The 22,598-nt window shown below is 35.7% G+C and overlaps 1 protein-coding gene across 2 annotated transcripts in view; it reads right to left on the minus strand.

The window, feature by feature from the left end:
• The window catches only part of LOC120768110 (semaphorin-1A), a 490,487-nt gene that overhangs the window by 38,895 nt on the left and 428,994 nt on the right, over positions 1–22,598 (minus strand). For both annotated transcript variants that reach the window (XR_005704731.1, XM_040094657.1), the window contains 2 exons: positions 20,961–21,041; positions 15,313–15,458 (listed from right to left, as the gene is read on the minus strand). Coding sequence is in view for 1 of the 2 variants with exons in the window: in XM_040094657.1 (XP_039950591.1) it covers positions 15,313–15,458; positions 20,961–21,041 (227 nt within the window). In the remaining variant the exon portion in view is untranslated. The remainder of the gene's footprint in view (positions 1–15,312; positions 15,459–20,960; positions 21,042–22,598) is intronic.

A 22,598-nucleotide genomic window follows, 5' to 3' on the forward strand; every position in this document is an offset into this window, starting at 1 on the left:
ATGCACTAGATTCCACGAAAACAATAACCACAGCAAAATGGCAATAACACAGCTACCAAGAATTGCAGTTCATTCTTGGACCACCATGGCGTGTGAGTGATCTCCGCAGCTACGAATGCTATAAATTTTAAATTGAAAACTTTTCTTTGGAAATCGTAATATACATATGTATTGCGCATTCACAGAAATAACTGCAGAAATGAAAGCATATTTGAAAGCTTGGCCTTAGCATTTGTATTTTGAAATTTTCTTGTGCCAAACATTTAAATGCGTTTCGCTTGAAGTCATGCTCTCTTAAGCAAACTGAATGAGCTTGCTGAATGCAGTTCGCACGAAACTCAGATTTGAATAAGTTTATACTTTACTCTGATAAGCAGAAATATGTACAGTCATGTTTAGAAAATTATAATTTCTTATATTAAATTGTAAATAGTAATTTTATTTCTAATAGAGAGTAATGTGAGTAGTTCACTCAAGGAGAACTTGATTTTAAAACCTAGCAGTAAGAATCGAAGAGATCAATATTTAAAATTCAAATATACGTTTTCTGACGTCTATTGTACAGAATGAAGATCGAACTGGCAATATAGTTTGGCCGCAATGAATTATACATTTTTGAAAAATGAGAAAATGCGTCTTTTAGCTGCATAACTGCAACTACTTTTCTAAATTTTCTTCAACGAGTCTTTGATGTTAAGGTTTCGGCAAAAAATATTTTTTTTTTCTATAATTGCAAAACTTTTTTTTATTAAAAAGTTATTTTTTTCTTTAATTACATAAATTTTGCTTTGTTTTATAATTCAAATTTTTTTTTTTTTAATTATGTTTTTAAACAGAATAATTTTTATGTATTTGAAAAATTAGAGAATGCTTTTTTTATGGGTAACATCAAATATTTTGCTGCTAAAGGGTCTCAAATGAATATCTCTATAATAAAATTGTTTTCTTATTCCAAAAATTAAATTTTCTAAAATTTATAAAAATTTGTCCATTATTAAAAATAGATTGGCCGCCAATGACAGATTGAGTTTCATAAGAAGTTCCGGTACACACAAATCCAAAATATTCGATAAAAAATTCGAAATTTTTTTTCGAAAAATTCTTTCGAAATGTTCATAATATTTTGCACATGACTGCACATCTCAATATATCTTTTCCAGTGGTCGAGTTGACCTCTTAAAGACATAACGTGAAGTATTGTGTACACTTAATGTAATTTAACAGAGAATTTCAGGTTAACAATGAATGTTAAGTTAACATTGAGTGTTAAGTAATAATGAATACCATTTAGCAGGGAATGTCAAGTTAACAGTGAATTTTAAGTTAACAGCGAATGTTAAGTTAACAGTTAACGTTAAGTAACAGGGAATATTAAGTATCCACGAAGTGCAAATTAACAGTGAATGTTAAGATTACAGTGAATGTTATGTTAACAGTGAATGTTTTGTTATCAGTAAATGTTTATGTTGTCTAAAATAAATTTTCTAGTATTGAAATATTTTTCAACATATTTCGAAAATTATATTCTTCGTTTAACTCAACAAATTTTTAAAATTTCTTAACTATTTATACTAATTATCATCAATAAAATAGATCAGTCACCTTAGATAGCTTGATTATCATAAAAGAGCCTCTTTTCCAATACAAAATAAATTCAAAATTTTCGAAATCAGTTTTCGAAACGATCATTATCACATGACTGTATCTTTGAATATTTTTTTCCACTTGTCAAGCTAACTTCTGACTAAAGTATTACTTACTGATTTCCAACAATCAACTATATAGTTGACCTCACACAGCGGTAGAAAGCGTAAACACACACACATACATAAATACATACTCACACACACGTACAAGCAATGTCATCCAGCAAGCAGCAATAAACAGCGCAAAGTACAGTTATCAAGCACATTTTAGTTGCTTGAACGCAGAAAAGTTAGTTAAATTTCCAAACTGACATTGCCGAAAATCTATAAAACTTCCACACACACACGCACTCACAGGCACAAAACTTGAAAAGTTTAACGGTAACTTCGCGATGAGTTGGATGTGCAACTAAGTGACAAAGTGAAGCTCCTAAATACATCAGTAAGCCAACTAATACACGCAAACACACACATACACACGCAGGCATTTAGCAATGAAAATACGAGCAAGTTACGGCCAGAACAATAACAAGCATTGTTGTTAGTCACACAAAAAAGCAAAAAAAAAGCAAACTCCAAGTACATACTAACTGCTTACAACAAAAGCGAAAAACACACAGTTGGTCGACTTTGTGACCGATTTTGGTTTGCTATTTTTGTTGTTGCACGTCAAGCTGTTGTTCGTTTGTGCGAAAGCAACGAAAAGTTACTTGGCTTGAGAGTTTTCATTTAAGTTTTCACAAATAATTTCAAAAGCCAATATGGCAGTCACATTGCAATAGTTAGGCAAAGAATATACGAAGTGAGCGAAACAAATATGAGAAAAGTAAATTGGAAATGCACAAGAAACATGTGAAAAGAAATGGAAAAGGTTAATTTTGCTGAAGAAAGTAGCGCACATCACTTTTCTATTTTTGGGAATTTTGTTAAAGCCGATTTAGTGGGGCAGTGTTGTTGCAGTACTAATTTCAAATGACGAGCAATTAATTGTTGCAATATCGGTTATTACAAAGATTTTATCTCAAATTTAAATTTTTTTTGAAAAATAATAAAACAACAACAATTTTCAATGATTTCGAGTTGACGACTGTTGTAAATCGCTGTCACTGAATCAGGAATTTAAAGGAATATTATTTTTCTCTTATCAAATTTTATAAAAGGAAAACCAATTTGTTCAGCTGATAACTTAACCTTTACCGGTAACTCAACATTCACTGTTAACTTAAAATGTTAACTCAACATTTACTGTTGACCTGCAATTAATTTTTAACAATGTTAACACTGTTAATTTAAAATTATTTATTAACTTAACATTCACTGTTAACTTGTCAACCAATGTTAACTTAACAGCTGTTAAATTATATTAACTGTTAGCATAACATTCACTATTAACTTAACATGCGCTTAACTTAATGTTTACTGTTACTTAACATTAACTTTAACTTAACTGTTAACTTAACATTCGCTGTTAATCTATCATTCACTGTTAACTTGCCTTTCGCAGCTACTTAATGTTTACAATAACTTAACATTCACTGTTAACTTAACATTGACTTTTAATTATATATTCTTTCTTAATATTTACTGTTAACTTAACAGTCACTGTTAACTTAACATTTACTGCTAACTTAACATTTACTGTTTACTTTTAACTTGACATTCGCTGTTAATTAACATTCGGTGTTAACTTAACATTCACTGTTAGCATAACATTAACTGTTGCCTTAACATTAACTGTCAACTTAACATTCCCTATTAACTGAACATTCACTGTTAGCATAATATTAGCTGTTAACTTAATATTCTCTGTCAACGTAACATTCACAGTTAACTTAACATTCGCTGTTAAATTACATTAATTGTCAACAAAACATTCACCATTAACTTAACATTCGCTATTAATTCAATATTCACTGCTAACTTAACATTCACTGTTAACGTAACATTCTCTGTTGAGTCGTCGAAACATTGACACGTCATCAGATATCCGCACAGTTTTTAGTTTCTTATAAAAACCACAAAGCACATTCCCTCACACCAGAAAACATCGCATGATGTTATGTCAAAACTATTGAAAAAAGCAGTTGGCAAACACTCTGTTAATATACTCTGTTTTGCGCATCGAAAGCGATTATTCATGTTAGATTAAAATTCATCTTAAGGAGTAAACAATGATGATAATCCATTGAATGAAGTGATATCGCAACAGTTAACCACTTGCCATTCATACTACATCACATAATATTAAATTACTTCACGTCAGATTTCTCATGGTATTTTATTAAAGATCAAATCACATCGTATCTTATTTTACTTTAAGTCAGCATCATATCATTTCATAATATAGCACTTTGTATAATTGGTGTCCCACTAATTGATATAGGAAAGGATAAAATCAAATCATCTCGTATTACTTTAAATTAAATCACTTCAATTTGACATAGCTTCAAGCCAGTTATCTTGTATAAAATACGTCTAGCACCTCCAATTTTTAGTAATTTAAATGACTTACATAGCATCTTGTCACATCATATAATATAGCATAGTCTCATATCACACAGGATCGCATCAGTGCTTACTTATAGAAAAATCGGATCACAACAAATCGCATCATCTTAAAATGAATTAAATCAAGTCACTTCTCATCATCAAAAAATTGCATCAAATCACATCATATCTTCTATCATTACATTCAATAATTCACATCATATAACATTAAATTGTGTCAAATCATATCACCTCATACCGGGTCGCACCAAATCACATCATATTATGTAGTATCCCAATGAATCATATCTTCTATAATTCAATTACATGAAGGCACTTCTCATTATCAAAAAATTACATCAGTCACACCTTATCTTATAGCATCACATCATCTCATATTAAAATTATTATGTCTCTTTATTTCATGATATAAATAAATCACATCATAAAGTATTAAATTGTATCATGTCATACACATCATACAAGATCACATCAAATCGTATCATATTTTTTCCAAGCGAATCACATTATCTCAAATTGAAGTATATCAAGTCAATTTATTTTAAGCCAACAATAAACCACATCTAATCCAAACATATATTAAATTATAATAAGGCATATCACATTATACAGGAACACACTACAGCACATCACAACTAATAGTATCACATGCAGCGAAAATTAAAGACTGACTCACGACAACTAAGCTGCAGCATGCCGATGAAAAAACAGAGGCTTATCACGAGCAAAACAACGGTAGAAGCGTTCTCCTTGAACATTGATGGCTATAACCTTGTAACGCAAAATTCACCGAGGTCCAGACGCGATCGGTACGATGCTCAATTTCAAAGCGGACATTGAAAAATCCAGTGGTAATATAGCTACTGTGTCTGCAGACTTTTCGAGAAGCATGGCACAAGCCAAAGTAGGAGTGATCAGCTAGCTAAAGTTAGCCAACCAATGCTTATATATACAGCTCTCTTATAGGAGAAAGCACTGGATCAAAACGACATGTGTCAATAAGGCAATGGCTGTGTCCAGGTTATACGCCCTTAGAGTTGCCTGTACGTTTAGAACGGTGTCGCACGAAGCGATCGCTATCATATCTGGTCTTATGAGTCTCTGAGTTAAGTAGAGTCTATTGTAGGTGTCTAACGGCCGAGGAGTGCAAAAGGGAGAGAAAGACAAGGCTGGATGAGTGGCAAAATCAATGGGCAGACAAAGCGATAAAAGAAGATGGACATAGAGGCTAATTAAGAATGTACCAGTCTAGATTGACAGGCAATACTATGAGATAGGCTTCTTTTTAACGCAGTTCTTTTAGGATTAAGGCTGTTTCAGGGAACTCCTACACAAATTTGGCAACGCTGACCAAACATAATATTTCTTCTGCAGAAAACGCAGAGCACATCTCTTTCTTCTGCTGGAGGTATGCTGTGGAGAGAACTACCAAAGAAGAACTAACAAGCGCAGGATAACATAGTGAGTCACATGCAGTGATCAGAACTGGTTTGCGCTAAAATGGAAGAGTGGGCCGCAATAGCGCTCCAAGAACTAAGAATGAAAGAACGGTAGCGGACAAGAGGAGGATGCACACGCATATCCACATAATTAGTACTATTGGAGTTGCTTACACAAAAATCGAACACATGTTGGTGTATGAGGCAGTTTTTACTGCCACGCACGAAGGTCAATTAACGACTCAGAAGGAATATTTACGCATATACATACATATGTACGAGAAGGAGCACTTCAAAAATATGCTGAAAATCTGCAACGCCTACTACCAATATATAAGTGTGTATGTATGTTGGTATAGAAGATGAATATCAGACCCTTTCTGGTGAGTCAACAATTTTCCGACTTTTAAGTGCAACGTCTAGCGGTATTTTTTCGCTTGCAACGGCATGCAAACTTTCGTTTCAGTTCACTGTGTCATCGTTTCTGCTACATAAGTCAAATGCAACAACAATAACAACACATACAAACAAGACGAATAGCAGCACGTCTATGTTTACAGACATGAGTGCCATAAGCACACACGTGTGCGTGTGAGTGTATGTGTGTGAAATCTAGTGTTTGCAGAGAGTTAAAATTATGAAAGCGCAATTTAAACCAGAAAATACACAAATACAAACAAATACACACACATTCACAACTATGTAAGCGCAAAACATGCCACATACGCATACAAACTAGCGCAAGAAACAACGTTGCATGCAACACAGCGCGGTGCTAGTCGACGCAGCGGGGTCATTTCAAGTACCAAATGTCTAGAAATGAAAGATGGAACACATACGCAGAAAAAAATAACAACAACAACTACAACAATATGAGTGAAATGCGGAGCAGAAATTGATGATTTGCGGGGCGGACGTGACGGTGCGTGCGGGTGAGAAGCAAGCGAACGGCGCACGAGTAGTTCAGTAGGTTTCGGGCAGCATTTCGCTGGTTGGCTGTTTGGTTGGTTGGCGCACTGCGGCTGCTGGCGCACATAAAAAAACTTTTGACATCCATAAATTTCGCCCAAGTGCGAATGTGTATGACACAAATATACAGGCAAGCATACTTTCGGGCGCGCAAAAATACCAACATAAATAACGGCACGCAAACAGTGTCAAGATTGCATGTGTATGTGTGTGTGTGTGTCTGGCTGCCTGCTGTTGGTGTGCGCCACGCATGTGTCGGTGCATAACTGTGCCAACATAGCTGTTGTTGTTGCCGTTGCACTTTGTGGCATTCAACATTAAAAACGTTTATGTGCAACGCATACATGCGCCCGTAAATGCTGTCGTGTTACTCACTCTGCACTCACTCACTGGCTCGACAGGCAATGGCTTGCAAACGAACTAACAAGTAAGTGGCGCGCTCGCACACACATAAAACCCTTACTTACAAGTACAACGACAGCGAGGCGTAAGTGTGCGTGCGTTCTTGTTTTCTTTTCGTTTTGTTTTTGTATGCGTGTTTGCATTTGTGGCATGTTGTGCACATAAAAGAAGTAAATTACGAGCTACTTAAAATTTTCTGCGCTACGACAACGCAACGACATGTTTAACCGCCATCTATGTACTAAGTGTGCATGCAACACTAAGTGGCACATTGGTGTGGCAGCGCTGTAGACAAGTCTTCAGCGCTAGCTGCTGTTTACATATATGTTGCTAGTGTGTTTGTGTGTGCGTAATGCGAATGTGGCGACGCAGAAGAAAAGCAGGATAATGATGCAGGTGAAAGGCGAATTTTGTTAAGACGAAAGTGAAGGCACAGAATTGATGTGCAGCACAGACACACATATACATATCTGTAAGCAAATGTATAAAGCAAGTTATATGATTTTTCAGGTCCTTAAGCAACTTTTGGAAAATTAAGTTGAAGCGCTGTCAACTTAGCTATTTGTGAGGTAGGTGCTCTAATATAATGGTGATTAGTTGTTTTTGTGGGAGTTTCTGAGCTTTATATATGTATATAAAATACATATTATACTAACCAATATGAAACCAATTATACCAAATACATATCATACCATCGTTATAACAAATTATGCTAAAAATAGAACAGCAAAAAATTGGAAGTTTAATTATTTTCATACGAAAAAATATATTTGACATCATTTTCGTTAAAAAAAAAATACATTAAGTGTTTTTTAACCAATTATTTCACATTTTAGCATTAATAACAACAAAAGAAATCTAAAATAAATTATTTATATAAAAATCACTATTTTTAATTATTTGGAAACCAATTATATCAAATAATATTATAACAAATTATACCCAAAAAAAGCAGTTTAGTTATTTTCTTTGAAAAGAAAATTAAAAAAAAATTATTTTATTTTATTTTCACTAAAAACACATATATATTTTTTTAATCAATCATACGACATTTTATCATCAATATCAACAGAAGGAATCTAAAATAATATATTAAAAAAAAAAAACTATTTGTAAATTTTTAAAGCCCCATTATATTATACCCAATATATATTATACTGTGTTTATACCAAATTATACCAAAAGAAAGAACAGAAAAAATCGGAAGTTTGATTATTTTAAATTAAAATGAATATTCAAAAATTTATTTTGCTATATTTTCGTTGAAAAAATTTACTAAACATTTGTTTTTTAAAGCAACCATACCACATTTTATCATCAATATCAATAGAAAGAATCTGAAATAATATATTTTAATAAAAAAAAAAAAATATTTGCCAAAACATTGTGTTATACCAAAGTATACGAAAAATAAGAACAGAAAAAATCGGAAGTTTAGATATTTTTGCTTTAGAAAAAATATAACCAAAAATATCAATCATGCCATATTTTATTATTAATATCAACGGAAAAAAAATATATATCTTTATAAAAAAAAAACTATTTGCAAAAATTTTGAAACCAATTGTACCAAATAAATTATTGTTATTATTATTATTATACATATATATTATTATTATATTATATTATATTATTATTATATCAAATGACACCAGAAAAAATATTAACTTAAATTAAATTACAGATTTTGGAATTCAATAAATTTTATATATATTTGAAGAACAGAAAAAAAATATTTTCTCAAATTATTACATCATAACTTTAGCACAAACTAGTGTATGATTATGCTATTTTAACATAAAGAAAATAGCAAATAATTATGTAAATTAGTATGTATGTAGTTTGGATTTTTATTTTTATTTTTATTATACTGTCACTAAACAGAGGGTCACTTAATGAAGTAACACTCACAATTTGTTTGTACCTTAACAGCACATTTACTTATTGTCTATTAACATTAAGACAGATTGTAAATTTAACTTGAATAAAAAAAAAATATTACATAATTATATGAAAATGCACTATTACTATTTTTAATTAATTTTACTATAATTTTATTATTTATTTTTCAGTCGTACAAATTATGTATATCAAAAATAACATCATGAAATTAGGTTAATTAAAAATCTCAAATGGAATTTTATTGATCAAAAAATTTTTAAAATAATTATACCAAATTATAAAATTAATTAAATTTTTCACCAAAAAAGACAACAGCAAAAAACTTAAATTAAATTAACTCAAAATAAAAACATATTATTGAAAATTTTTGAATCAGTTACACCAAAAATATTATTATTATAGCAATATTATACCAAAAATTACATGATCAATAATATGAAATTAGATGAACTAAAAATCTCAAATTAAACTAATTAACCAATTTTACTAATATTATACAAAACTATATTAAAACAAATACCACAAAACTTAAATTAAGTTAATTAAAAAAAAAATATTTTTGATCTATCTAATAAACACGTCAATAAAATAGAGGAACTAGCAAGGATTTTTGACTAGTACAAATTAATTAAAAATGGTCGAGAATTTGTCGACGATGAACCACGACCAGACACAGCCATCAATATCAACTGATGATCGACAGGCCAATAAAATAAAGGCATCGTTGGAATATCGGAAGGGTCCGTGAAAACCAATTTAAACCATCATTTGAGCCTAATATTTTTCGAGTAACAATGTAGCTTTAAAGTCTATGAAATAATGATTTCCGATTACCAGGAAGTCACAAAATATATTGTTACTGACGATGAGTCTTAGATCTATGCTTACGACTTGGAGATAGACTATCAGTAGCCGAATATCGCGGCAAACTTGAGTCGAAGTCGAAAAAATACGTCAAAGCGAGTCAAAAATCAAGCTTATGTTGACAGTTTTCTTTGAGCATCGAGCTGAGGTGCACTCCGAACTCCTTCCGATTGTCCAAAATTCCAACAAGGAATACTATATTTGTGTTATTTGTCATTTGCATGAAGCTATTCGTAAAAAGAAGCCGGAATTATGAGCTGACAACTCTTGGTATTTGCACCACGATAATGTATCGTCGCATACTGCATTGATTCTTATTAAGTTTTCGGCAAAATTTTCAATCACTGCAACCACCGTATTCGCCTGATTTAGCTTCGTGTGACTTCTGGCTTTTCAGAAAACTCAAGCAACCACACCGTGGAAACCGTTCTGAGTCAATTTAAGACATTAAACGTGAATCGCTACTATTTACTGCATAAATGTTTTTGTTGTGAAAGAAAGATTACCAGAAACAAAAAACCTTTATCATTGTTTCAGAAAAAAATTATGCACACGATTAAGAAAAGCCATAAGAATGTGCAATGAACTCCCCCATACTCGTCATATTCAGCAGTTTTGCTTGCCAGCTTTGGCTCCCAAATGCAAAAGTTTCATATGGAAAGATTAGGTGAACATCTACTTCAATGTCCTCAAAGCTTTATACTTTTGGACTGGTAACGAAATGTTGGAGGACCGTTAAAACAAATAGTTTACTTTAGCTGGAGATTACGTAAAACAAAGTGCGAGTTCCATTCACAAACGTTCTGTCATAATAATTTTTTAATTTTTGAATATTTTAACGATTTCGAGAAGAATAAAGATATTTGCTATGATTGGGTCTGGCAGTGAACGAGGGCAAGACGAAATATCTCCTGTCATCAAACAAACAGTCGTCGCACTCGCGACTTTGCACTCACGTCACTGTTGACAGTCATAACTTTGAAGTCGTAGATACTTTCGTCTATCTTGGAACCAGCGTAAACAGCACCAACAATGTCAGCCTAGGAATCCAACGCAGGATAATCTTGCCAACAGGTGTTACTTCGGACTGAGTAGGCAATTGAGAAGCAAAGTCCTCTCTCGATGAACAAAAACCAAACTCTATAAGTCACTCATAATTCCCGTTCTGCTATATGGTGCAGAGTCTTGGACGATGTCAACAACTGATGAGTCGACTTTGCGAGTTTTCGAGTGAAAAGTTCTGCGAAAGATTTATGGTCCTTTGCGCGTTAGCCACGGCGAATACCGCATTCGATGGAACGATGAGCTGTACGAGATATACGACGACAACGACATAGTTCAGCGAATTAAAAGACAGCGGCTACGCTGGCTAGGTCATGTTGTCCGGATGGACGAAAACACTCCAGCTCTGAAAGTATTCGACGCTGAACCCGCCGGGGGAAGCAGAGGAAGTGGAAGACCTCCACTCCGTTGGAAGGACCAGGTGGAGAAGGACCTGGCTACGCTTGGAATATCCATAGAAACGACTGGCGCGCTGTTGGTAACTCGGCTATAATCACGTAAGCGGTGTCTACGCCAATTAAGAAGAAGAAGAAGGATGGTTACTGGTGCTCAAAAGTGGCTCACTTACGACATTGTCAAGTTAAACCGGTTGTGATTGAACCCCGGCGCAAATGGTGGCCAAAACAGAATTCACACTCAGGAAGGTGTTGCTATGTGTTTGGTAAAATTCGTAGGAAATCATCTAGTGTGAGCTGATCACTTCTAAGCAAACTCGTAATTTGGACTTGAACTGACAAAAAATGGATCCTTTGAAGGTATAAAAAGCCCAGAGGAGGAAGTCTTAGAACCATAGAAGAGGAATGGTGTGGCATCAAAACAATGCCAGACTGCACACATTGATAGTGACGCGTCAGAAGCTCTGGAAACTTTATTCGAAGGCTTTTATGCATCCACCTCATTGTTCCGGTCTGGCACCAAATGGTTTCTGCTGTGCCCGTGTATACGGAATTTTTTGCTGGTGAAAAATTTGCCTCAAGAGAAGCTTCTAAAAATCGACTGTCACATTTTTTTGCCAGTGGAAATTATAATTATCTTTATACTATCTTAATTTTTTAGCTTGAGAAATGTATTTCTGGTCCACACTTACACATGAAAGCTTTAGCTGAGAAAATGTATACGCTTTCGAGAAATCTACTAAGACTCCTAACTAAGGATTTATAAGAAAGCAATATATTACGGAGTTCTCGACAAAAAAAGTTGATGCAACATTCGTACAACAATTTTTCGTCAGCTATATGTAGGTATACCAGTATATATGTATGTATGCGCTTAAGAGATAGCTGCACTGTAAAGTAGCTGGTAATGTGACATGTGAAAATCGTCAACTGAAAGCGTGTAATAACTAATTTGGCGTTGAATTGCGGGCAGGGTTTCCGGTCGTTTGATATTGCACCAGGATCAACACATTTCTCGTTACCTAACAAACAAAACGGTATGACTAAACAAACAATAACCGCACCCATTGCAGCAATGACATGCCACAGCACGCACACTCACCTTAAACTTACAATCACACATACATATGAAACCCACACAAACACAACATACTCGCACGCACACTTGTACAAGTCACACACACACTTTGAAACTCGCACTTGCGGCTGTGTTAGTAAATTGGCTACTCAGTTACGCCTCAAAGCCGCTATGAACGTTATCTATTTTATTTAAAAGAGTCAGCCGCCAGCCACGCCTGCGGCTAGCAGCTAGCTAGCTGGCTTAGTTGGTTTGTTAGTTGTGTGTTAGTTGTGCAACGGTTAGTGACAGTGTTGCATCAACAAACCATAATCATAATCATAATGCTCATTGTCGGACGTGCAGTTGGCAAACAAGCCAGCAGACACACACACATACACACCTATAAAGAAGGAGACAATCTTAAATTGTGATAGCGTTATAGCAGTCAATTTGTAGCTATTGCTAGTGTTGTAGTTTTTGCTGCTGTTGTTGTCATTACAACAATATTACCCCCTGCACTGGAAGTCGTCGCAGTTGCGCATAGCCAGCCAACGCAAGTGCTTTTCCTGTTGCCGCCACTGTTGTATAATAATATTTAGATTGCAGCAGCAGGAGAATTCAGCGGGGCAATGGCAATTCCAACAATGATCAACGACAACGACAACAATTTCATAGCCACTTGCGCGTTAGCCACTCACCCGGTGCTACGTGACCGACATCCGGCCGTGGCGTATACGCAATCTGCGCTACATGGCCACACAAGCGGACGCATACCAACAACTCACAGACATGCATGTGTGTGTTTTTGGCTGTGTGTGCGGTAAACAAAAAGTCAATTTCGCCGCCCGAATGTCAGCTAAAAAGTCAACGCCGGATGTAATGCAAAGCACGCTGGCGAACGACATTTTGCAAGGACTCAGCGAAATGACTTGGGGCCGAGAGCGTGGAAGCCGGGCAGGATATACGATAACAGTGGTGTGGAAGTTACTCGATATATATATGAACGTGTATGAACATGATAATGTATACTTATATATATAGATTAATGTAAGCCGTTATCATACCGCATTGTATATGTGCGCATACAGGGCGGTCCATAAAGCTGGTTCGATTATTCAAAAACAAAAGTTATTGAGAGTGAAAAATAAAACTGTTACTCGTATTATTGAGTCAAATTGGAAAGAATTGTAAATTTATTTTTAAAAGATTTTGTCGAAAAGTTTCAATTTTGGGAGAGAGCACAAATCTGCGCTTTGGTTGGCATGCACCCTTATGCATTCAGATATTCCAAAATCTGTACAAAATGGTAAATAAGTATATTGGAATCGGAAGTCAATAAGATGAACATTATACAGTTCAAGGCTCGAAAAGAGTTGAGAGAGAGGAGGAAGAGGGAGAGAAAGGAACAGAAACTTATACAAATTTTTTTCAGTATACCAACTCATGAAGAGAGAGAGAGGGATATGAGGAGCGAGAAAGAGAGGAAAAGGGAAAGAAATGAGGAGTTAGAGAGAATTATTGTTCCCGCAGAAAAAATAGTTAACTAAACGATTTTGCAAATTTAAAATAATCGTATATTTTTTCTTTGAAAATCTTAGTGAAAATTGGCGAGAGAAGTTATGAAATCTCCATTATGGAACTTTAGCTTCAGTATATCAAACAACTGATGAACAGAGAGAAGCAGATATAGTGAGAAATAGAGTGAGGGAGACAAAAGGTGAGGAAGAGAGAGAAGGAGAGAAGGGAAAACGGGTGATATAGAGAGAAAGAGAGGAAGAGGGAGAGAAAAGGCGATATTTTCGGCGTAAAATAAAAATAGTGTGAGGGAGAGGGAAGCAGAGGGTGGAGTATAAAGAGGGAGAGGGAAAAAATGAGGAAGAAATCGGGGGAAAAAGAGGGAGAGAGGGGTCGTTTTTGCCGCAGAAATGTTATAGCGTATGGAAGGATATTAGAACTTTGACATAATAAGACTTTTTTACGTTGAAAATCTTTTCGAAATTTAGAGTGATTAAGAAAATGGGCTTTGATGAGCTTTATTTTCAGTATATGTCACGGCCTACCATACAAATCGTAGCAAAATCGATTTTTTATAGTCTCAAGATGACGAATTGGTCATCTCGGAAGAGTTTTACAAATTTTTTGGGTGTCTTAATGAACCCATGTCAGCTATGATGTAACAATTTAAATTAGAAAGCAAATATCCAGCAGTTGTTTCTGATCTTCAGCTATAAGCCGTTTCAAAATATTTGAAAAATCAAGGTCTCAGCGAAACGCTACAGGGTAGGAACGAAGGTAGTCAAAGTTATTACATGATTGAAATTATTTTCCGTGAATAATGATAATATTTGCACGAATAACTGATAAATTTATAAAAAAAGCAATACACATGACTTTTAGAATCACCCTATATATTGTAAATATATACGACTCGATCGCTGTTTTGAGTGTGTGGAAAAAAAGTAGTAAGTTCTTCCTGAAATTGGGCTAAAACCCACAGTCAGTTCATGAAAACAAAGGTTAAGTTGATACGAAAGAGAGTTGCCAACTGCATTCAATTTTGTTTCGTGAGTACTGTAATGAGTTTTTACTCGAATAAACCGAATAATAATATATTTAAAAAAGAAATATTTGAATTTCTTGAAATAAACAGTATGAGCACCCTATATAAATATAAATAATTTGTATACAAATAAACCAAATAAAAAATATTGAAAAAAAAATTATTTGAATTTCTCAAATTAAACTAAACGAAACACCCTATATAATTATAAATAAAAGTGGCCATCACGTCCACATGAGCATATTTGCTGCAATAAAGCAATAGAGTATTGATTTTTTTTTAATTCGAAAGTATAAACCACTTTTGTGCCACCCTGTACAAACACATACACATATGTATGCACATGTCTTTCGGTACCAGCTTTGTTTTTTCCTATATTTAGTTTACTATCCATTTCGGTGTACGTGTACGCTTATATTCGCTTAGTATACGTAGAGATACATAAATACACACCCACACATATAAATGCATGTGTTTGTGTGCGTGTAATATTCAAGGTACTTACATTGTGCTCGTCCTGACCAAAATTGGTTGACCGAAAAACGCCGGAACGTTCTCATCCATTAGCGAATGTGTTTTGATGAAATTCAACGTCGGTTCCGGCAGTGTTCGTGAATCATTGTGACAGGAGCCGGGTCGCGGTTCGGGCACCTGTAATGGTAAAGATTACGTGTATAGAATAACTTCGTACGGCATGCTTGTACGCTGGTGTGTGTGTTGTTGTAAGCTGAAAGTTAATGTGCAATTTTTTTTATGTTGATGTTGCTGAGGATGACGTTGCAGTTTTCGCTGAAGTTTTTATGTTGTTTTATTGCACAATTTCAATTTTTTCCAAACACCTCAGCCAAAGCGAAAAAAAAGGTGGCAGGTACATAGTTATGCAAAAATGAATTGCAAACAAGGCAGGTTTGTGCTGTCAGTATATGGAGAAGAGTATGAAAGTTTGAGTATGCAAGAAAATTAAAGGCAAGAGAAGGTGTTTGAGCTCAGCGTTCGAATTCTTTTGGTTGGACTTGAGGTGTGGTAGCTTACTTGTCTCCATCCTTGTAGAAAGGACTAAAATCTTTAATCGGAAAATTTTAGTTTAACATTTCAGAGTTCGGAGGGACAGAGCTTGAAGGGTACCAAACAACGGTTTAAGAGAGAGAGAGAGAGTGAGAGAGAGAGAGAGAGAGAGAGAGAGAAAAGAGAGTCAGATACAGATCATCATAACTATTCTATATTATTCTGCGTTGGATTTCGAGGCCAACGCAGAATAACTCTTGTCAACAGGTGCTACTTTGGATTGAGTAACCAATTGGGAAGTAAAGTCCTTTCTCGACGGACAAAGGCCAAACTTTACAAGCCCCTCATCATTCCCGCTCTTCTATATGGGACAGAGGCATGGACGATGACGTGATGATGTGATGAATCGGCGTTAAGAGTTCTCGGGAGAAAGGTTCTGCGGAAGATATATGGAACGATGAGCTGTACGAGATATAAGACGATTGACATAGTTCAGCAAATTAAGAGACAGCGGCTACGCTGGATAGGTCATGAGGCCTGTATGAATGAAAACACTCCAGTTGTGAGAGTATTCGTCACAGTACCCTACAGGGAAAGCAGAGAAAGAGGAAAACCTCCACTCCGTTGGAAAGACCAGGTAAACAAGGACTTGGTTACACTTGGAATATCCAATTGGCACCAAACAGTCAAAAGGAAGAACGACTGCTGCGCAGTTGTCAACTAGGCTATAACCACGTAAGTGGTGCCTGGGCCAATAATGAATAATAATGTATATTATATGATATTATACAACTTGTGTATACATATGTACTAAGATTTGGGTCTTCCTAATATATATTTTTTCACTCACAATTAAATATATGTAAAAAATATATATTCCGGTTGCGGATACGGGCTAATCTGTGATTGCCGAGCCGTAGGCACATGAATTAACCGCAAATTGCGGATAGTGAAGGACATTTAGATCTGAGGGTTATCTGCTAATAGCGCTGCAGTCCCGGACAGCGTGCAGCTATAGGGTGGGAAAGTCTCAGAGAGGTTTTGTGTCACTCGGAATTGGTCTGTTGCGGTTACGTAGACCCGACTGTCGTGGGAACGGACACTGAATTCTTGATAAATCCCGAGTTTCTATGATATCAAACCCTCAAGAGTCGGTAGGCTCATATCGTAGGACAGGGGTAGGAGGGAGCTGCCATTGAGCCAGCAGTATCGTCCAGAGACTTCGACGAAGTCTACTAATAAGTATTTAGTCATTAAAGAACCGCTTTATCATTACAATTATCATGGGAAACCTACCACTTCGAATAAGAGTTAATTTTAAAATGGATTAAAAGTTCCAGATTGGAAACCAGTATCGAGAAATTCTCCCCACTCTGGTAGTCTGCACAACATTAAAACGATTTTTATAACAAAAGGCACAAGACCCTATGCTCTAGTGGGAGATGCAGAATATGAAGATGATGATGTATAACTAAACTTTTGAGACAGAAAATGCTTTTATTTTATGAATTTTTAAACTATTTTTGAATAAGAAGTGGTGACGAATGGGAAATTTGAATCGGCGCGATAAATATAAAAGGTTCTTAATAAATTTGGAACACTTAGGCTCTCAACCATAAAATATTCTTCCATGTTATCGCAAAGGAAATACGAGAATCTCCTAGTTTAACTCCTCATCATTAAGGGGTAAGACCACTGCACTACCGAACTCTTCATCTTTAAGGGTTAAGGCCATTGCACTCTCAAACAAAGTAAGACTGGAGAGTACATTTTGAATGCAGAGCTTCAAGGAGTTGTTGGAACTATTGCAGAAGAGAGATTGCCTCAAAATGACCCCACTCGGTATATTGGCTTTGTTACAGAGATCGTGTTAAATTGTCAAAGTGGCCACGAAAATGAGATTTAAAACAGAGACAAACACAACGTTTTTCTTCTCCAGGTGATAGGACTGGACCAATGGTACAATTAACGAAGGCGAAATTTATAAATATCAACCAAGGAATAAAGAAAGTAGGAACAGAAACAGCCTTCACAAGCTTCTGCTGTAATAATCCATACAAAAACACCAGCTTAAGACAACAATTCAGTGTTTTAATCTGAAATTATTGGAATAATAGAAGGCGTCAAGTGGGCTTCAGTGTGAAACAGCAAGTCCAATAACTTTCTACTGGTTAGCCAAGCGGCAATAAAGGCTATCCGTAGCGACTATTTATACGAAGTCTTAGGTCTGCTCTCTCAACGTCTGGTTAGGAGCCATCTGTTAGTTAAGTTATAGTTAAAATAAGATTCTTTACAGAAAGAAACGAGTCTTTGTTAAGTTAACCAGAACTTAACTGACAGATAGCTGCAAACCGGGAAGGTCCTTAGTGAGAAAGATTATGTAAGAAGGCAATAATTAGACTTGCAGTGAAAAACTCATCGTCTGGGTAGCCAGTCATATAGGAAAAAGTCAGAATGAAAAGGCAGATTAGCTGGATCGTTCGGGGGTAACCGGGAATGCAGTTCCGTTACGCTAAACAAAAGAATTCAAAGCTTTCGAGGGTCCTTCGAGGGTTACTTGAAGCAACGGACTCTTGAGGAATATCTCACTTGCATAACAGGGGAAGCATAAAAGTGCTTTGGCGTAGTATTGATGGCGGAAGTTTCTGCTTTTAGGTCAGAGGGAACGAATTAACACTGAAAATGCTATCACAGTCCATCTATCTAAAGGATCCCACCTCCCGAATTTTTGCAAAGTATTATGGCCAAAATGGAAAGCATATGCGGAGGATGATGAGATGCTAGAATATTACTTCTGTGAATGCTCAACCTACAGTCGGCTGAGACGGGATATCTTCCACTGTTTCCAACGTTTCAATTTCGAAGATATTGGGCAGTTAGGTTGGAAAATTTTCAGATATTTGTGTTAATTCCATGGAATTGAAAAGCTGGGCATAATTGGTTACAACTTACAAGCAAAATAAGTCTGACGATGGCTTAAGTGCGACCGCATGTGGTCAGCCTCTCCTGGGAATCACTTTTCAAGCAACCAACCAATCAACTCATAACTTCTAGTTCTACAGTAATACGAATGTATGCGTGTTTTTGAATCGATTTCACTTATCATCGATACCATCACACCAATTTTTAGCCTCAACTTTTTAAATAATTGGGATTCTTTAATCAACCAATTTCGATTTTTAATTAATTAATTTTAAAGTTTTTTGGCAAATGCACATTTCTAAATCATTTTCAAAACCAGCAGATCGTTTATTTTGTATACATATCAAGTAAAGTATAGCACCGGTAGAGGATTAATTGGATTGGATTAAGAGGATTAATTGGAAGGTAATTAAATGCGATTTTTTAAATAAATCGCCAAATTAGTTTAACACCAACTATGTAATCCGCTGAGGATGCGCGCTGATACCTGCGTAAATATACATATTTACATATTTATTGTAATCTACAAATTTTGTTGACTCTTTACCAAATTAGCCTGAGGGTGAATGTATAGGTGTATGTGTGTGTGTGTAGAAATGTGTGCGCACATCCGCTAATTGGCCACTTAAAAACCGAAAGTACTACCTACTACGCTTGTAGCTGTATACAAAACATGCATACATATACACATACATATAAACACACAGCGATATACATATGTATGCAAGCGATTAAGCAGATGTTTATGTAGTCGCATTAAAAGTCAATCACGATTAAATGAATTTTAATTTGTGCGCATTTCAGTTAAATATGCACTCAGACGCGCAGATGGATGATGTGGATATCCAAGTGGCGGGCGCTGGAGTGGATGCGGGTGTGGCAGTGGATGAGTGCGCGACACGACATCAACTGCGGTTTGTGGCATATCAATAAAAATGAGTGGTTAAGTGCCAGCGCGTATGAGGCCAATTTAATTGAAAGTACACACACACACACAAATGTTTGTATATAGTGACAAAGCGACGCTGTTGACATTCATGTGTGTGTTGGTTTGCATGTCGATATTAAATTGGTGGAAAAGAATGTTAACTTCGTCTGCAATGAAGTTATAATACCCTTCACAGTTGGATTTATTATGGCATAAAAGGTATATAAACGGATTTTAAACGGTCAGTTTGTATGACAGCTATATGATAAAGTGGTTCGATCTGAACCGTTTTTTCGTAGATAGCAGGCAGGATTTGAAAAAATGTCTGAACCAAATTTCGTACAGATAGCTTGTCAAATAAAAAAGTTTTTCGTACAAAGGCTAGATTTTGTTTGCTCAGTTTATATGGCAGCTATATGCTATAGTGAGCCGATCTGAATAATTTCTTTCGAACTTATAGCCTGGCCTGAGAAAATAGTCTGTGCCAAATATAGTGAAGATAACTTGTCAAATTACAAGGGCTTGATTTGCATAGTTCTGTTTGTATGGTGGCTATATGCTATAGTAATCTGATCTAAACGATTCGTTGGGAGGTTATAGCCAGGACTTCGAAAATAATCCGTACAAAATTTTTTGAGTATAGCATGTCAAATAAAAAAGTTTTTTATACAAGGACTTGATTTTGTACGAGTAGCTTATATGGCAGCTATATGCTATAGTAATCCGATCAGAATGATTTGTTTGGAGATCGTAGCCGGGTCTTCAAGGATAATACATGACAAATTTTGTGAAGCTATCTAGACAAATAAAAAAGTTTTTCATACAAGGACTTGATTGGGATCGTTCAGTTTTTATGGCAGCTATATGATATAGCGGTCCGATATCGCCGGGTTCGATAAATTTTCAGCTACTTGAAGAGATAATGGTGTGTGCCATATTTCAGATCGATATCTCAAAGACTAAGGATTATAACGCGTATATACAGACAGATGGACATAGAGACGAACGGACCTAAAGGACTCAGTTCCTCACGCTGATCATTTATATATCAATGTATAAACATTATAAGATCCCTGGCGTTCATATTTATTACAAACTTTGTGTCAAATTTAATATATCTTGTTCCAGGTATAAAAACTATAGTATATATACCAATATAATGTATTGTGCAAGGGCACTCTGCAACCCTTGCCTTTCTGTGGATTTGTGTACTGAAAATTGTGGCATTTTAATTGCGAAAATAATGAAAAATCGAGAGAAAATACAAATACATATATATATATGTGTATATTGCATACCTTGGCATTATTGACTGGCAACCAATTTGAGTTAATGCTGCTTTGCTCCTTAAAGTTGCCCTCGAATGTGTCGGCGATTTTCTGCAATGTGGAGCAATAATGAAAAATAATTATGTATATGAAAATATATAATATATGTACATATTAAGTACATATACATGTATGTTTACATGTATAAGTTTGTGCATGTAAAATTAAATTAAATACGAATTCGGCAAAGCGGAAAAATCAATATTAAGTGATGGCCAAAAAAAGCTCATTTCGCGAAGCAAGAGTGGCGCGTGTAAACATTTATAAAGGGTGGCGCAAATGCAGACTAATTTCATAAAGGTCGGTCAGTTGTTGTGCTTTGTTCTCCCACGGAGCAAATTCCATTTCGAGGTTCCCTACTTTTTAAAGAAAAAACACATAAACTTCAAATTCCTGGTGGCCAATTGACCGAACCCAAACGTGAAATTAATTGCCCATCGAAGTGTTCTCTCAATAAATAAATTGATTGTAGCGATGTGTGGGAAGTAGCGTCGTCTTGTTGAAACCAAATATCGCCGAGATCATGAACTTCAATTTCAGGCATCAAATAGTCGGTTATCTTGGTGCTATAACGGTCGTCTTTGACGGTTATGTTCACACAGGCATTATTTTTAAAGAAAGAAATATGGACCGATGATTCCACCTGCCCACAAACCATACCAAACCGTTGTTTTGTCGGAATGAAATGGCAGCTCTTGAATCTCTTCAGGTAGCTCTTCGTCCCAAATGTGGCAATTTTGTTTGTTTACATACCTCTTGAACAAGAATCAGGGGTAACCTGAACAAAATTTATATCGAAAACGTCGGATCTTCTTGGAACTTTTCAAGAGTGCATAGAGCGAAGCGATGTCGCTTCGGAAGTTTCAACGACTTCCGTTCTTGCACAGTTTGTATTTTGTATGCTTTCAATTTAAGATCTCTACGTAAAATGCGCCAAGTCGTTCCATACGTCAGTCCGAGTTGGTGCAACACTCTCAGCTACGGCTGCTATATTTACTTCACTGCGTGCTGGACCATAAGTTAAAGTTGAAGGATTTGTAAACGTTTTTCATACGTAAACCTTTTCACCATGAAATACTTAACAAAAGTTGCTTGACAGCTTGACACGGTTCCTGCGCGATCTGTCAAAAAGAAGCTATTGAAAATGGTACCTCTACTTGGATTCTCCGTGAGGGCATTCAGTTACAACTAAAAGGTTCCCGTTTCTTTCAATGAGGGGATTTTCGAAATCATTTAGAGTTGAATTTAAAATCGGTCCCCATTTTTGACTTCCCTTCCAGAGAAGAAGGTGAAATTGGCGTGGTGGATAAGGGCGAGGGTATAAGCATATATATGGATGGCTCCAAGCTAGATAACCGAGGAAGTGGTGTATTATCTATAAAGCTAGATACCAAAATCGCCTACCAGACCATGGCGGTGTCTTCGAAGCGGAGATCGGAGCAGTTAAAGAAAGCCTTCTTGTTCTGACAAGGAGTATGCTCACAATTAGAAATATATTTTCATATACAGAAAGCCAGATGGCTTTGAGATCAGCAAAGTCGCGTTGGGTTTCGTTGAAGTTAGTGAAAAATGCCCAGGTCCCTTAGTAGATCTAACGACCTATTTAAC

Source organism: Bactrocera tryoni, chromosome 2, assembly GCF_016617805.1.
Source record: "Bactrocera tryoni isolate S06 chromosome 2, CSIRO_BtryS06_freeze2, whole genome shotgun sequence".
NCBI classification, from domain to species: Eukaryota; Metazoa; Arthropoda; class Insecta; order Diptera; family Tephritidae; genus Bactrocera; species Bactrocera tryoni.